The sequence below is a fragment of the Colletotrichum godetiae genome (genome assembly GCF_030913485.1).
Source record: "Colletotrichum godetiae strain CBS 193.32 chromosome Unknown BDP55scaffold_6, whole genome shotgun sequence".
Taxonomy (NCBI): domain Eukaryota; kingdom Fungi; phylum Ascomycota; class Sordariomycetes; order Glomerellales; family Glomerellaceae; genus Colletotrichum; species Colletotrichum godetiae.
In genome coordinates this window covers 451,165-466,374 of record NW_026851254.1, presented here as the reverse complement: position 1 = coordinate 466,374, position 15,210 = coordinate 451,165, and the positions used below count along the sequence as shown (strand labels likewise).

Sequence of the window (15,210 nt, the reverse complement as noted above, 5' to 3'; positions counted from 1 at the left end):
TTCCCTTTGACAACCTGGATGGAAGGATTGATGATAGGTATGGAGGCATTCTAGTCTTATGGAGTGGACGGTACTGTTAGAGTCCGCAAAAGAAACAACACAAGGTAGCATTACGGCGTTGATGAATCACGGCCTTCACAATTCAGATACCCTCCAATGACATATAAACGATGAATGAAGCCCTCCGTAATGATCGAGCAGGTATGGTGGAAGGTAATGGCGAGGCCATAAGTACCTTGTGCTGTCCGTGAGCTCAACCTGTGGAAACGGGCAACTCGGTCCACTGAAATGCCAATTTAGCGCCACATGCTGCCGTTCCCACCTCGCCTAGCGTTACCTGGAAGCCACTGAGTCGCAGCACGGGGCAACCTGAACAACCTAAGGGTGAGGTATCCATCGTCGACCCTGTGTGCACACTGCCTACCTTACCTTAAGGTATCTTAGTCCACTACCTCAATTGTTCAACAACTCGGCCCTCATTTCTCTTTCCTCCTCTCACACAAAACAACAGCTCTAATGTCAATAGACCTCAACTGGGAAACGCTCACGACGGGCCCCGACGGAGAGGCCCTGGCCCTCCGCATCCGCGACTTCATTCACACCAAATTCCAGGCCGTGCCTCTGCCTCGCTTCATCAAGTCTGTCAAAGTACACGACTTTGAATTCGGCACCATCGCACCCGAATTAGAGCTCAAAGACATCACCGATCCCTTGCCGGAATTCTACGAGGAGAACTCCGACATTGAGGACGACGAGGAAGAGGAGCAGGCTATCCTCGAGGAGCAGGCACAGCAGCAGCAGCATGGGCCCCGGAGCCAGCTGAGCGCCGGCGAGAGGAGGAGGCAGAGGGAGGAGGCGTCGATGCCGCCGCGACTGAGCACGCATGCGCTCCGGGGCCAGTCGGGGGATTTTCCTAGTCCGTTTCTGGGTGTTTCGACGCCGGGGATTCTTGGTGGGACGTCGAATCTGCATTATTTCCAGTCGCATCTCGGGACTGGGTGGTCGGGCACGCAGACGCCCCTCGCCGCGGTGGCGGGTGCGCACATGGGCAACAGGCTAGACACCTCAGCCGTGCTATCCCCCGTCGGCTCGCCGCCGGCGAATGGCTTCTCGCCAAGTCACAGCCGGAACCCCTCGCAGAGCTCCATCTCCGTGAGCGACTTCAACCCGGCGCTGGCGCAGCTGAGGGAGAAGTCGAGCGTGTCGACGCTGGCGCCCACATCGGCGGGGGCGTCGAGGCCGCCGACGCGCGACACGCACCTCGCGGGTTCAGCGATCCAGGAGGAGGACGAGGAGGTTCTCCCCGGAGAGGAAGAGGGCGACGGCGACGGCAACAACAATCACAACGGCAACGCGCCGCGGTTCCGGGAGCCGAGGCCCGAGGACCTGCAGGCCGTGTTCCGCATACGGTACGCCGGCGACGTGAGGCTTCGGTTGACGGCGGAGATTTTGCTCGACTACCCGATGCCAAGCTTCGTGGGGATCCCCGTGCAGCTGAGCGTCACGGGCCTTACGTTTGACGGCGTGGGCGTGATGGCGCATATCCGCAAGAGGGTGCAGTTTTGCTTCTTGAGCCCCGAGGACGCGGTCACGGCCGTGGGCGCGGATGATGCGGGCCCTAGCGAGCCTGGTAAGAGGTTTGGTGGGTTATTGCAGGAGATACAGGTTGAGAGCGAGATTGGTCTGCGGGATGGAGGGAAGCAGAGCTTGAAGAACGTGGGCAAGGTGGAGAGATTTGTCCTGGAGCAGGTGAGGAGGATATTTGAGAATGAGTTTGTGTATCCCAGCTTCTGGACGTTTTTGGTCTAGGGCGATGATGAATGGCATGGGATGGTTAATTAACCTGGCGTTCTTCACGAGATATGACATGCGTTGTTCACGGGCAAAAGGGATAACAAAAAATGGCTGGTAAAAAACTAGGGGCTGGTGGGATTTGCTCTGCATTGGTATCTATCTACAAGGAAGAACAGAAAATTCCTCTCAACACATCTTTCCCTCCTTTCGTTCTTCATGGGTTTCCCCTTTTATTTTACGTGAGAGTGCTCTTGAACCCCTGGTAAGCCTGCTGGATGTCCATCTCAAGCTCGCGGGCCTGCTGCTCGCTCAGCTCGTCAGTGGCCTTCATCTGGTTCAGCGTGATAAGCCACTGCACAATCTTGCCCCTGTTGTCAAAGTCGCGGTCCGTGACCTTGTTGACGGACTGGATGACGTCGGATAGTAAGGGGTGTAGCTGGTCCTTGGAGAGCAGGCCCAGCTTGACGGCGTCGAGGAAGGTGATGAACTCCTGCGTCGCTTCCAGGATGAGAGTACCACTCGTGTTACCGGCGGCTGCGGGAGCCGGAGCGGCGCTTGATGAGGCTGTCACGGTCGTCGAGGGCATGCCGACGCGGATGCGCTCTGTTGCGCGGGGGACTTCGAGCTGTTGTTTGGGTAGGCGACATGGTCAGTAAGGTGTACGATGGTGGCTAGTAGAGAGAAAGGATATACGAACATCCCATTCCGCCTTGAACTCCTCCAGGCCCCTAAAGGCCTTTGCTACTGTTTCGTCTGCCAAAATGGACTTGTATTGCTTCAGGGAGCGCTCGCAGATCTCGGTGTAGTCGGCCTCGGGAATCGCATCTTTCAGGAAAGCCTTCTCGAGCTCGTCGAGGGTTACGATGATGCTGAAGATCTCGGCGAGCGAGTCTTGCAGGTCGCGCTCGGCGCGGGTGTCGGCTAGCTTCACCTCCTGTTGTGACGCATCGTCATGTTAGCTAGATGTTGCCTGCGGGGGCGGGGCAGTTGTTGGAGGGGATGGGTGACGGTGATTGAACATTCGAATCGACTTACCTCATCGAGATTTATGGTTGCCGATAATGTGGTATTCGGGATGTAGCTATGCGGTGTCGGCGCATAGGGTTGCCGGGGCATCATCTTTGCAGCTGTGTTTGGATCGCGGTCGACTTCATGGTCGTCAGATAGCTTTTGAGCTGTCGTCGAGCTTCCAGGAAGTAAATGCTGGTGCAGACGGGTGTGTAGCAGAGCCACAGCCAAGGACGTAAGACATGGGTGTTGAGGTTCCCACGCCGAAGGTACAACGTGGGGCAACCTTCGAGGACCAGCACCAAAGGTGGCTTAGCGTGCTTCTCTGATAAGATAAGCGTTCAGAAAAAATTTGGACGGGCGCCGTGCAATTGCTGCCATTGAGAAAGTCTCGAAGTTCCCGCGTCCACTTCCCAGAGTCCCTGCAGCCAAAACTTCTCTTTTTACCCCCCCAACATAGGACCGAATCCCCCCCCGGCTCCATACTTCATCATGGGTTCCCAGAAGAAGAACCTCAAGGCGACCAAGAAGTTTGAAAAGACCAAGCTGAAGGGCGTTTTGGACAAGAGGAAGGAGACGGCAAAGATCAAGCAGCGCCACCAGGTCAAGGCAAAGAAGGCGACCAAGAAGACCAAGGATTCCGAATTCTTCAAGAATGACGAGGCCGCCGCCAAGGCGAAGGCCAATGGCCACAAGAAGGATACCAAGGTCAGCGCCATGAGTGTGGACGACTTTTTCCAGGGCGGCTTCGAGGATATCATCGACAAGAATGCGACAAAGAAGCTCGGCAAGCGGAAGCGCGACTTGCCCGCCAAGAAGGCTGAGGAAGAGGACTCTGAAGAGGGCAGCGAGTCGGAATTCTCCGTCGAGGAGGAGCCCATTGGAAGCGATAGCGAAGACGGCGAGGGTGACGAGGACGACGACGAGAACCTCGGCATGACCAAGGAGGCCATGGACAAGCTCGCTCAAAACGACCCCGAATTCTACAAGTTCCTCAAGGACAACGACCCAGAAGCTCTCGACTTTGACGAGAATGCCGACCTCGCTGAAGTGGACGAGCTCAGCGCCGGCAGCGACCAGTCCGACGAAGAGGAAGAGGAGGAACAACCGAAGAAGAAGCGCAAGAAGGCTTCCAAGAAGGCCGAGGTCGAGGAGGTGGTTGCCGCGGACAATGAGCTCACGCGCGAGATGGTGGGCAAGTGGAAGAAGCTTCTCGCGGAGAAGCAGAGCTTGCGTGCTGCCCGTCAGGTTGTCCTGGCTTTCCGTTGCGCCGCACATCTCAATGAGGACGACGCCGACGACTCGACCCCGCAGAGATACACCATCTCCAGTCCTGAGGTCTTCCACGACATCTTGATCGTTGCCTTGAAGCAAATACCCGAGATCATTTCGCACCACTTGCCCATCAAGGAGTCTGCGTCTGGCAAGATCTACGTGCCTACCGACTCGAAAAAGTTCCACACCCTGTCCATCATGATCAAGACCTTCACTGCGTCCATCATCCATCTTCTCGGCACATTGTCCGACGATGCTACTCTTAAGCTTACCATCGGCTCATTAGAGCCCCTCGTTCCCTACCTCATGTCCTTCCGCAAGCTTCTCAAGGCTCTTATCAAGACTGTTGTCAACTACTGGGCCAGACCGGCCAGCTCAGAAACAACAAAGATCACCTCTTTCCTTGTCCTGCGGAAACTGGTTGTCATCGGCGACAAGGGCCTTCGCGAGACCGTGCTCAAGACGGTGTACCAGGGACTCGTCTCCGGTTGCAGGACAACAAACGCCAACACCATCCAGGGCATCAACCTGTTGAAGAACTCTGCTGCCGAGCTTTGGGGCATCGACCAAAACGTCGGCTACACGACGGCCTTCACCTTTATCCGCCAACTCGCCATCCACCTCAGAAATAGCATTGTCAAGAAGGAGAAGGACGCCCACAAGATCATCTACAACTGGCAATACACCCACTCACTCGACTTCTGGTCATGTGTGCTTTCGGAGCACTGCAGCCCCCTCAAGGAGGCGGAGACTGGCAAGGAGGGTCAGCTCAAGCTTCTGATCTACCCCCTTGTGCAAGTTACTCTGGGAGCTATGCGCCTCATCCCTTCCCCGACGTTCTTCCCCCTGCGTTTCCACTTGATCCGTTCCATCCTCCGTCTCTCTCGCGCAACCAACACCTACATCCCCCTCGCTTCAGCTCTGATTGAGGTTCTTGAGTCCGCCGACATGAGACGGTTCCCGAAGGCCTCGTCCATCAAGCCCCTCGACTTCCACGTTGCCTACAAGGCGCCCAAGTCGTATCTCCGCACCCGCGTCTACCAGGACGGCGTCGCCGAGCAGGTTGTCGAGCTCTTCAGCGAGTACTTCACCATCTGGTGCAAGAACATTGCCTTCCCCGAGTTCACCCTGCCGGTACTCATTCAGCTGAAGCGCTGGCTCAAGGGAGCGCGCAAGATCAAGACCGGTAACAAGAACAACAAGGTCATCTCTCAGATCGTGCTTCTGGTACAGAAGCTAGAGACCAACGCCAAGTTTATCGAGGAGAAGCGTGCCAAGGTGGAGTTCGCGCCCAAGGATCGCGCGCAGGTGGACGCCTTCCTACGCGATTTCGATTGGGAGAAGACGCCGCTCGGCGCGTATGTTGTCGTGCAGCGCAAGATTAGAGAGCAGAAGGCCAAGGCGCTCGAGGACGCGAGGAAAGAGGATGAGAAGAAGCGCAAGGAGGAGGAGAAGGATGCGCTCGCGGAGAACGCCGCGGACGACGACTCTGAGGAGGAATATGCCGACGAGTTGATGGACGACGAGGCTGAGGACGACGACGAGGTTGATGAGGATGAGGAGGAGGAAGAGGAAGACGACGATATGGAGGACGATGAGTAGAGATGCGGCTATCGAGGAAGATTTGAGATACAAAAGTGTTTTTACGGCGTAATCCAGATACGCTGGTGTTAGGTTATATCATGGAGGCATTTGCAAATAATCCTGGAGGTTTGTAGCCCTCAAATCTAGCGTCTTCACTGCACCACTTTGCGTCTCTTACATCGAAAACTGTGTCCGCCTGCTGACCGTCGTCACGATCATGTCTCAGATACTTGACCATCGTTGGGTCAGGTGGGAAGAGGATTCTCTGCTATAAAGCAGCCCGCTTGCAGACGAAATATACACCCCGGGACATTTACACATGGATGATGCAAGGATGGAGACTGGAAAATTAGCACGGACCGAACACTGAGACCGCCCTTTGCTGGGGAAGGATTGGGGGCTTACATCAACACCTAAACTTCGGGAGGATGCATTGTCTGTAGGGAATCTCTGTGCGGCGGCACAGGCAGCTGAAAGTCACTGTTGGTCTTTTCGACAAACGTCTGCCTAACTTCAGATCAACACCTAAATCACTCTCAACTCACCTCGAGTAACTTCAACTACCCACATCTCTCCATACGTGTCCTTGGCTTTACATCTTTTCCGCATCTCAACCCGACTCAATATTTCTCTTCAAATTGTGATTTGACCCCAGACCATCTCTCTAGTCCAGTCACCCGCATTCACAAGTCTCTCATTGGATGCGGTGAGCCATTCCGCAATCATGGCTCCCCTGGCCGCAGACCCCCGCCAGCTCGTGGTGGTGCTCAACCCGGCCCGCCGCAAAGCGTTCTACACCCTCCTCTTCGACATCACGGGCTACATGCGCTCGCAGCTCGAGCTCAAAGACGGCGACCAAACAGCTGACTCGGGCGGCAATCCGGCCTCACCGTCACTTCCGGATAGAAACGCCCCGCTCTTCGTCCCGGATGCCAGCCAAAGCGGCAGCAGCGGCGGACGCAGCAGCAGCCCTAGTCACCCGGACCACGGCGGTTCTGGTGTGCACAGCGCCCAGCTGCGGGCTCTGAGGAGGGCAGCGCTGAAGCACTTTGACGAGTGGCGGAAAGGGGTTCTGGAAAAGGTCAAGGAAATTGTCTCGGTTAGGGACGATGATAAGATCCTCGAGGCCAGGAAGAAGCGTTTGGACGAGCAAGAGAAGCTGCAAGCCGAGTCTCCCGGCGTCGGTGAGGATTTGATCAACTTTGGAGATGCATCACAGGCTTCTTCGGTGCCGGCGGCGAACAAGGTCGATGAGGAGGTTGCTGCACTCCAGGAGCATTACCACCCCATCCCGAGCCGGTTTACTACGATTTCGGTGAATGATAGGAAAGAGGTGCTGAGCTGCCTCCTGGTCCTTGTCTTGTCTACTGGTTTCTACTCAGCACACTCTAGAGTCTTGGCCCTTTACCTCACGTCTGCGTTCGGGCTGCCGCTCTCAGCCCTCATCGCTGAGGAGACGGAAATCGCAAAGTCCCTGGTTGAATCCGCGACTTCTTCCGAGGGTCAAAAGGCCAGCATGTCCGCCGAGGCCGAGGCCGCAAAGCGACGACAGGAGAACCAGAAGAGCCGCTTCTGGAAGGTTGGTCTGGCTTCCGTGGCGGGCGCCGCAGTCATCGGTATCACGGGTGGTCTCGCGGCCCCGGTGGTCGCCGGCGCAATCGGTGGCATCATGGGAAGCGTCGGACTCGGAGGTGTCGCGAGCTTTCTCGGAATCTTTTGGATGAACGGTGCCCTGGTCGGGACTCTGTTCGGTGCCTTCGGGGCCAAGATGACGGGCGAGATGATGGACACCTACGCCAAGGAGGTTGAGGATTTCCGTTTCCTCCCGCTGAAGGATGAATGGGGCCAGGACTATAAACGCGCTGACCCCGATGGGAAGCAGAATGCCCGCCTGCGCGTGACGATTGGCATCAATGGCTGGCTCAATGACGAAGGCGACGTGACGAAGCCCTGGCGCAGCTTGGGCGACGAGTCTGAGGTCTTTGCCTTGCGCTACGAGATGAAGTCGCTCCTCGCCCTCGGCGCCGAGCTCGAGGGTCTTGTCTCGTCGTACGCTTGGAACTATGTCAAGATTGAGATCCTCAAGCGTACCGTCTTGGCTTCCCTCTGGGCCGCTCTGTGGCCTGCCTATCTCATCAGTGCCGCTTCCAAGATTGACAACCCCTTCAACCTGGCCCGCAACCGTTCAGACAAGGCTGGTCGTGTGCTTGCTGACGCTCTCATCGCCAAGGTCCAGGGAGAAAGACCCGTAACGCTGGTCGGATATTCACTCGGTGCCCGCGTCATCTACTCGTGTCTTCGATCACTTGCCGAGCGTCAGGCCTTCGGGCTTGTCGATACCGTGGTGCTCATCGGTGCCCCTGTGCCGTCCAACCGGGAACACTGGCAGGTCCTGCGGTCCGTGGTCTCGGGTCGCATCGTCAACGTATACTCGGAGACGGACTACATTCTCGGGTTCCTGTACCGCACTACCTCCCTCCAGCTAGGCATCGCAGGCCTTCAGGAAGTCAAGAACATTGACAGAGTTGAGAACCTGAATCTCAGTGCAGAAGTCAGCGGGCACCTCCGCTACCCGAGCTTGATCGCCAAGATTCTGACACGATGCGGCTTCCCGAATGTCAAGGGCGGCGAGGGCGTCATAGAAAAGGACGAAGACCTCGATATCAAGATCACGGATGAGGAGGCGGGTTCGCAAATGGGCGAGCTTATCCAGCTTGAGGCCCAGCCTGATCCTGAGTCGGAGCCCCAGCCGATCAGATCCAAGCAGACTGCGAGGTTCCCGAACGAGCTGCGTCACCCGTTGCATCCCGACCCGCCTGAACAGAAGAAGAAGAAGAATCTGAACCGGAACAAGGTCTCTAGATCTGGTGGCGCAGCTGTTTCTGGATCTTTCGATCCTTTGGGAGGTGGTGGTGGTGACCCCTTAAACTTGGCAAGTCTTGGGCAGGCGAAGCAGGAACCGCGCTCGCCTCACCACGAGGAGCTCTGTAGTCTGGGATCTCCACCTCCTGAGAAACAAGAGTCGCGAAGCTCTCAGCCTGCTGATCCTCTGAATCTCAGCGTCCTGGGAGCAAAGAACAAAAACGCAGCCTCTACTACTGCCGGCAAGGATGCCAGTCAGCCTACCAAGGAGCCGGAACATCCTCCCAGGCCTTCTGCTATCCACTCATTCCAGAGTGATGGTGCTATAGACTCGCACCATCGTCCGGAACTGCCGATTCGACCTAAGACCTTTCCCGTTCCTGTCCAGGAAGAGGAGGACGATAGCGACGATGAAAGCTTCAAGGGAATCCAGTTGGTTGACAATGAAGACATGACGAGTTACTCGGAGCTCTGAGAGCCGATTAGACCAGATGTAGTACAGAGACAATGCGCTAAATTGGCCGTTTACTAGGAATACAGTACTCTTAAGCCAAGACTTTTCGAATTCACACACTAGTAATCTAAATGTAAGTACTTCGACGGGAATTCCACTGCCTTTGGGTATTCATATTCCATACGCATCTACAGAGTTTTGCCAGAGCGGTTATCCTACCTGGCCAGATTTGTAAATGGAAGTCACTGAAGACGGCTCGCTCTGAAGAGTCCCTCTCACGCGTACCGAGTATTGACTATTCAAATCCACCCTCCGCGCACGGGATGATGCCTCCTCCTCTTCAGCAGCCTCCAGCTCGTTGAGGTCATCGGCAAATAAGTGCGGCTTGAACTCCCAGCCCGGTCGTTGATCCCTGTTGGATGGCTCAAGATGACCTGCAGTATCATCATCTCCCCCCCCCCTTCTGCGGCACATTTTAGGTAGGAACGGTTCGTTCCGGGTCGTCGTAGCCTTTGTATTCTGAAATGAAGCATCCAGAGAAGATGGGCGATACTCTTCGGCCAGCATTGGTGACGCGTCGCTTTCGATGTGAATGAGATCAGCAGCAAAACTGCGGGAGTCTATAAGGCAGCTACTTCTTGTTATCTCTTGCGAGTCTTGCTCTGCAGATGCAGAAGACATAATGAGTTTGGGCCTGCCTTGGCTGGGAAAAGTGTTGAGGGAGCGGTCCTTCGCTATATATAGCCTCTTGAGAGTCCTAAAGAGAGAGAGAGAGAGCGGTCCAATCTCTGTGATCTCAAGCATCATTCTAGATTTAGTATCCTATCTATTCTGATGAATAAAGCAATCGCGTCAAACCCTCAAGATCATAGCGAAGCCTGAAGACTCCATCGCGTATAGTGCAGCCTGCGCCTATTGGAAGAGCACTGAGTAGGGAATTTTGTTGAGGTCGAAGGTGTCGCTGTTCACTCTTCCCTCATCACTGTCCACCTCCTCTTTCATTCCCAGCTCCTATAAACCATTATGGTTCTCTGCCTCCTATCGGAACTGTCTTGATTTCATATCAGATAACTATTGAACATGATTCTATTGTTCTCTTGAATGTGTCAGTACCACATAGGATTGTTGTCAGAACTAGGTATGGAATTCAAAGGTCCAGCCATTTCCAACAGCGGCCGGCTCGGTACCTTGAGCTCCTAGGCCCGCCTCAAGTTCTGTCCTTTGATAGGTTTATATGATCGTCGCTAGCTAAACGGCCTCGATCACGAAGACACGTTACGGGCTGGAATCGCTGATTTTCCGCATCGTTTGTCAAGTCATCTCGAAGCAGATACGATGGCAAGAACCCATCTAGCCTGCATAAAACCTAGATCTGTCACATGTTGATGCCTTACTGGCAGATTACATTTTCATCCCAGGCAGCAAACGTAGATACGCCGTTCATACTTCGAGAGAAGTGAAACGCAAGCCAGTTGAGAAAGCTGTCTAGCCCTCAGTCCCCTCTTATTCATTAGATTTCATGGATGTGTATGTCTGAACTGCATCGGCCGTAAAATTGATTGGGTTATGCTTAGTTACTCAAAATATCAGGCAATCCAACCTACTTGATTGATCATGTCATGAATGACAGCATGTCAATATCTTTCCTTCATCGTCTTGGCGTGTATATGTTCACGAGCATGACAATCATCATCAATCTGGGAATTCGGTGCTTAGCAGTCCGCATGATGTTATGGCCCATTGAACATATCCAACTTGATTTAGTCTCTTGACCCAGTAGGAGGCAGAGGTTATCTTCGAGTGATATTGCCTTTGCTACATAAGGCTGAGTTAAGTTGACTAGTCAGCCAGCCACATCCATGATTACCTTACACAGGCACAACGTGCCATGTTCAAACGGGTAAGCCCTGTCACGTCTGAGGCAAAACTTGCATTGAAGAGCTTACGGTTCGCGGCCGACGAAGTCAAGATGGAGAGGCCGGCACATTGGCAATCACGAGGTCTACTAGCCATTCCATTGGGCTCTGCCCTCTAGGGTCGCCTGCTGTTCCCCCGCTCAAAGTTGCGATGAAGTTACCTTACGCAACAAAACATGTGTGGGGCAGAATTGGAAGCATTCCACAACCAAGGGGTCTGCCAAATGCCACGGCAGTACCGTTGTGGGTGTAGTGATTGTAAGTTTGTGCTTGGACCAAGGCCACTTGAGACTAACGGGCCCCTGGTGGTGCTGAGTGATGGATTCTTCTGGGTCTTGTATCGGTCTGATATTGTGTAAAGTCAACTCTCGCTGATGAGGCTTAGACGGACCCGAAAAGAATTATTTGCGACGAAAATCTCCGCCGAAAAGCGGCAACCCGTTCGGAGATGTAGCGTCATGCATCCTTCGGGAGTGACATGCAGCCGAACGGGACCCGCTCCACGATACGGTTTTTGACAGAGATAGTATAATGCAGAGATCCATCGAGCTGAGGATTAGGAGGGCAGCTATGCTTTTTCCTGCTGCACCGAGCAGATTGAGGTCCAAGCCTTGGGGGTTGTTGAAGAGAAATGGAACCAGTGAGATTGCGGATGGCTGTGGACGGGGCGAAGGAGAAGATTTTGGCCTGAATGCATGAAGCGGAGGCAGGGAAGGGCGGGATGACCGCAGGGATGGAAGGCTTTGAGAATGTGATTGGCTGCGATGAAAAGGACCCTTGTTCCTGAGACGGTAGGGGACGGGCTTGTAAGGCGGCTGTTGGGTTGTGTAGTTGAGGCGGTCAGTCGAGGTCAGATGAGCCCATGGCCGGAGGGGTTTGCGGCCATAGGGCAAGCGGTATTACAAGGAGGCTGATGGGAAGTTCAAGGTGCGTTGGCCGTCGCGGAATGGAAGTGTGTGTGTTTGCGAAGGACAACCGAAGAAGCGCGCCGTTGGCTCGGGTTTCTCCTGTGTCAGGTCCGGCAGGTCTCAGTCGAGGTCTCAATCTGACCTTTTGGTGGCCTCAATCCTTGCAGGATGCTGTGATGCGGCGAGGGTTTTGTGAGAGGGGAAGCGATGAAGTCTACCTTACCTTGAGAAGCAGAGGAGCAACCTTTGTCGGTCGCTAAAGCATAGGCACCTGTGATGTCCGGGTTCGCCATTTCGGTCCGTCATGTTGCGGTTTCCCGGGCTGAGCGACAAAGTTGGCTCAATGAGGATGTCATAGGCCCAGGATTGTCACTCAAGCGTAAGCGTGTGATGGAAATGACTCGGGTTGCCCCTGTCCGTCAGGTGCTGACTTTTGACAGACCCAGAGAGGTACCGGTAGAGGGGCCGATTTGCCTTGTTTTGACTCCCCAAGTCCAAAGTCCACCATCTTTATTACCGAGTTTCGGTAGAGAAAGCGACAGCGTGAAACTTGGGGAGAGGCAGGACCGGTTGCGAAAAAACGAGGCACCCACCATCCCAACGGCGGAATCGAGGTTGACGATCGCGTGTTCCAGGCCCTGCACGACCAATGGACTCTTGGAAGCTGTAGAGCGAATCAGTGACCTTTGTTGTACTGTAGTAGTCACTGGGAGTGTAGTTTGCTCCTGCATGTTCAGTCCGAAGAAGGAAATATACCTTGGCTTACCCGTGGTTGGGTGGAGGTACCTCGAGGGAAGCGGCGGGAGGAAAGATACCTTTAGGGGTCCAAGTACCGGGCACAGGAGCGACAGAGAGAAGTGCGGGGCTCTCTTTTTTACCTCAAAGTCCGCGATTTGGCCCGACATATTGACATTAATGATTTGGGACGGGGACCTTGCAAGACTTAACCTCCAGAATGTCTGAGGGTATCCGTAACGTGATCTCAAAAAAGTCCATCATAGGAAGCTGCCAGCCATAAAAGGTACGTGCGTGGAGACAGTTCCTTCTCTGAGCTACCATTTCGGGTTATGTACGTGAGAATACGGCAAGGTGCCTTGCGGTAGGCACGCACGCACGGTGGGAAGGACGCTACCAACCATGAGGCGTAGCATATGAAGCAGGCACCAAATATTTAGCACGGTCCAGTAATATCAAGAGATGGAAACCCTCAAGAAATGGAAGGTGCTGGTCGCTTGTTTTTCTTGAAGGATGGGAAGGAGATGATGGGTGGTGCCTCCTGTGTTATTTTTGTCAGTCAAGGCATTCCCCGTCCAGTCCCAATCCCAGCTGTCCAGGTTTTTTTTTTTTTTTTTCCTCTCTCTCTCCTTGGGACACTCCAACCGCAGTCGCCACTGCACTCACTCACTCTACATAGTATGTATCCAGAGAAAGGGCACCACCATCTCACTGAATAATTAAGGTCGGGGTACCTACTCCGTACTCTGTACGTATACCGACCTACCTTACTCTGGGCCTTACGTACTTCGTCTTTGTACCTCCTTCTGAAGGAGCCCGCGCCCGAATCCCCGTCCTACGTCCACGTCCCACGTCCACGTCCACGTCCCACCCGACAGGGCCCACGATCAAATATCCACACCCTGCACCTAGATTCCCCATCACAACTCACCAACGCTCACGCAACACGCCCTCGCCTCGCCTCGCCCTCCCACCCTACCCGCCTCTTGCCGCTGACTTCCGACTTCTTCCCGTTTACACTCTCCCATGCTCACGGTTTCCTCTCTTTTTCGACTGCCCCTCATTGAACAAGAAAAAATCAGCCTCTACCCTCCACACGAACACGACAACAACTTACGTTGAAGCGCAGACCGCTTCACCTTTCAAACTCCCTTCTTCGGACGACACAGCGACAGATCGGCCCCTAGCTCCTTCCCGAACCCCCCCTCTCTCCCTGGCCGTGACGTACGATTCAATAAATCGGTCGACCGAAATTTTGACGACTCCTCTCCGCCAGCTTGACGAAGACACCTCGACTTCTTCTACGGCCGCTATCAGTTCCCACCTTACGTAGGCAACTTGTGAGCGGACCAACAGCACGACACAGAGGCTGCGTTTCCAACGTCTGTCCTCCTGGTTGCGGGCTGCTACAAAGATCCCATCCGATTGCACACCTGTTGCGCCAAACCTCAGCTACAGATTCCACCCTTCTCGGCCGATACCGAAAATGAAGGGCCGCCCCATTGACCAGCTCGTTTACGAGCACATGTTCCCCAAGCCTCGCGCAAGCGATCCTCAGAACTTCCATGCTCTCCTGCAGCGCAGCCTGATTCTGGAGGTTCGTCAAGAGGTTCACTCCTTCTACGGCCATCTCGACACCCAAGAAGCCAAGTACCCGGGCTTGGATTACTGCAACCCTATCCATCGGATCCGTCTGAGTCGTTGGACCTGGCACCGCCGCTTATTCCGAGCGTTTGACAATCTTCGTCTGACCCCCAACGAGATTGCGGGTCTGACCAAGTGGGAGGGCACAAGATGGGCCAAGGAGCGCTATGAGAAGGAGCAAGGCATCTCAATCAGAGACACCGCGGGCGATGGCTTCCCTGACTGGATTGAGCCAGAGGACCGTCCAGCGGCCCCGGTTCGAAACCCTCGATCAAGGTCTGTGGATATGGACGATGCCACTGACCCTGGAGACGAGGACATGGACGGCGAAGAGAGTGAAGAGGAACTTGAGAGCGTCGGTGTTGCTCTGAATCAGCGATTGAGAGAGGGGGCAGCACGACGAGAGGCCGGAGACATGTCCACCGTCTTGGACGAGGAATGGGAGCAGTGGCTAAAGAACGTCATTGAGAGTGGCGAGCTGCCATATCTCTCAAACGACGACATCTCGCCATCGAGAGCTGATCCGGCAGCCGTTGCAGTTGTGCCGCAAGCACTCTTCCCTCCTCGCATGCTGAGCGCTGCCCGTGCTGGTCAGTGGCAAGACATACCCGACTTTCTTCACGACATTATCCGCCGTACTCTTGAGAACCAGAACGCCAGCAGTGGCGAGGAGACTGCAGCACCTCCCCGCTTGCCCTCTATCTCAAGTCGCAATGCGGCGCGCGAACGAAGAGGCACTGACGAACATCACATTGGCGGAATCACGAACTGGAGACGTACATATTCGGATCTGCGACTCCCTGTCGGCGACAGTGCAGCTAGCCCAAATTTGCAGAGGACGGCACAGGCACCCGGCGCCTAGGAAGTTTCGGCGCCTGAACTTTCCTCTCGTGGGCCTGAGACATATATTGACCGGACGCATGTGATTAGCGCGGAAGAGCTGTCTCGAACTGTGCATGAAATCATGGTGCCGAGCAGACGCCCACCGACCATAGACCGACCGATCATAGATCCCCTGACCGGCGAGCTC

General features: G+C 54.9%; 6 protein-coding genes across 6 annotated transcripts; 4 read left to right on the top strand and 2 right to left on the bottom strand.

The window, feature by feature from the left end:
• Positions 1–154: 154 nt before the first annotated feature.
• BDP55DRAFT_650027 (uncharacterized protein) lies at positions 155–1,975 on the top strand. The gene has a single exon (XM_060573952.1). The coding sequence runs from the start codon at positions 517–519 to the stop codon at positions 1,807–1,809; it is 1,293 nt and encodes a 430-aa protein (XP_060433938.1). The 5' UTR covers positions 155–516; the 3' UTR covers positions 1,810–1,975.
• On the bottom strand, positions 1,976–3,001 carry BDP55DRAFT_650025 (VPS28 protein). The gene is made up of 3 exons (XM_060573951.1): positions 2,830–3,001; positions 2,492–2,728; positions 1,976–2,419 (listed from the first exon to the last, which is right to left on the bottom strand). Exons 1-3 carry the CDS (start codon positions 2,911–2,913, stop codon positions 2,030–2,032), a joined length of 711 nt encoding a protein of 236 aa, XP_060433937.1. The 5' UTR covers positions 2,914–3,001; the 3' UTR covers positions 1,976–2,029.
• A 293-nt stretch (positions 3,002–3,294) lies between these two features.
• On the top strand, positions 3,295–5,679 carry BDP55DRAFT_544461 (Noc2p family protein; the record flags this gene model as incomplete). Its single annotated transcript, XM_060568484.1, has 1 exon — positions 3,295–5,679. The coding sequence occupies one exon, from the start codon at positions 3,295–3,297 to the stop codon at positions 5,677–5,679; it is 2,385 nt and encodes a 794-aa protein (XP_060433936.1).
• A 706-nt stretch (positions 5,680–6,385) lies between these two features.
• Positions 6,386–8,998, top strand: BDP55DRAFT_544159 (YSIRK family gram-positive signal peptide; the record flags this gene model as incomplete). Its single annotated transcript, XM_060568461.1, has 1 exon — positions 6,386–8,998. One exon carries the CDS (start codon positions 6,386–6,388, stop codon positions 8,996–8,998), a length of 2,613 nt encoding a protein of 870 aa, XP_060433935.1.
• A 189-nt stretch (positions 8,999–9,187) lies between these two features.
• Positions 9,188–9,658, bottom strand: BDP55DRAFT_627936 (uncharacterized protein; the record flags this gene model as incomplete). The annotated part of the gene is made up of 1 exon (XM_060571825.1): positions 9,188–9,658. The coding sequence occupies one exon, from the start codon at positions 9,656–9,658 to the stop codon at positions 9,188–9,190; it is 471 nt and encodes a 156-aa protein (XP_060433934.1).
• Positions 9,659–14,022: 4,364 nt separating this feature from the next.
• Positions 14,023–15,042, top strand: BDP55DRAFT_544310 (uncharacterized protein; the record flags this gene model as incomplete). Its single annotated transcript, XM_060568470.1, has 1 exon — positions 14,023–15,042. The coding sequence occupies one exon, from the start codon at positions 14,023–14,025 to the stop codon at positions 15,040–15,042; it is 1,020 nt and encodes a 339-aa protein (XP_060433933.1).
• Positions 15,043–15,210: the final 168 nt, after the last annotated feature.

What these genes read in the sequence shown, in the direction of transcription:
- BDP55DRAFT_650027 (XM_060573952.1), top strand. Translation starts at nt 517, where the DNA reads ATGTCAATAGACCTCAACTGGGAAACGCTCACGACGGGCCCCGACGGA.
- BDP55DRAFT_650025 (XM_060573951.1), bottom strand. Translation starts at nt 2,913, where the DNA reads ATGATGCCCCGGCAACCCTATGCGCCGACACCGCATAGCTACATCCCG. An exon ending in CAACCATAAATCTCGATGAG is followed by an intron (nt 2,729 to 2,829) that starts GTAAGTCGATTC and finishes GCGTCACAACAG; the next exon opens with GAGGTGAAGCTAGCCGACAC. An exon ending in AGTTCAAGGCGGAATGGGAT is followed by an intron (nt 2,420 to 2,491) that starts GTTCGTATATCC and finishes CCCAAACAACAG; the next exon opens with CTCGAAGTCCCCCGCGCAAC.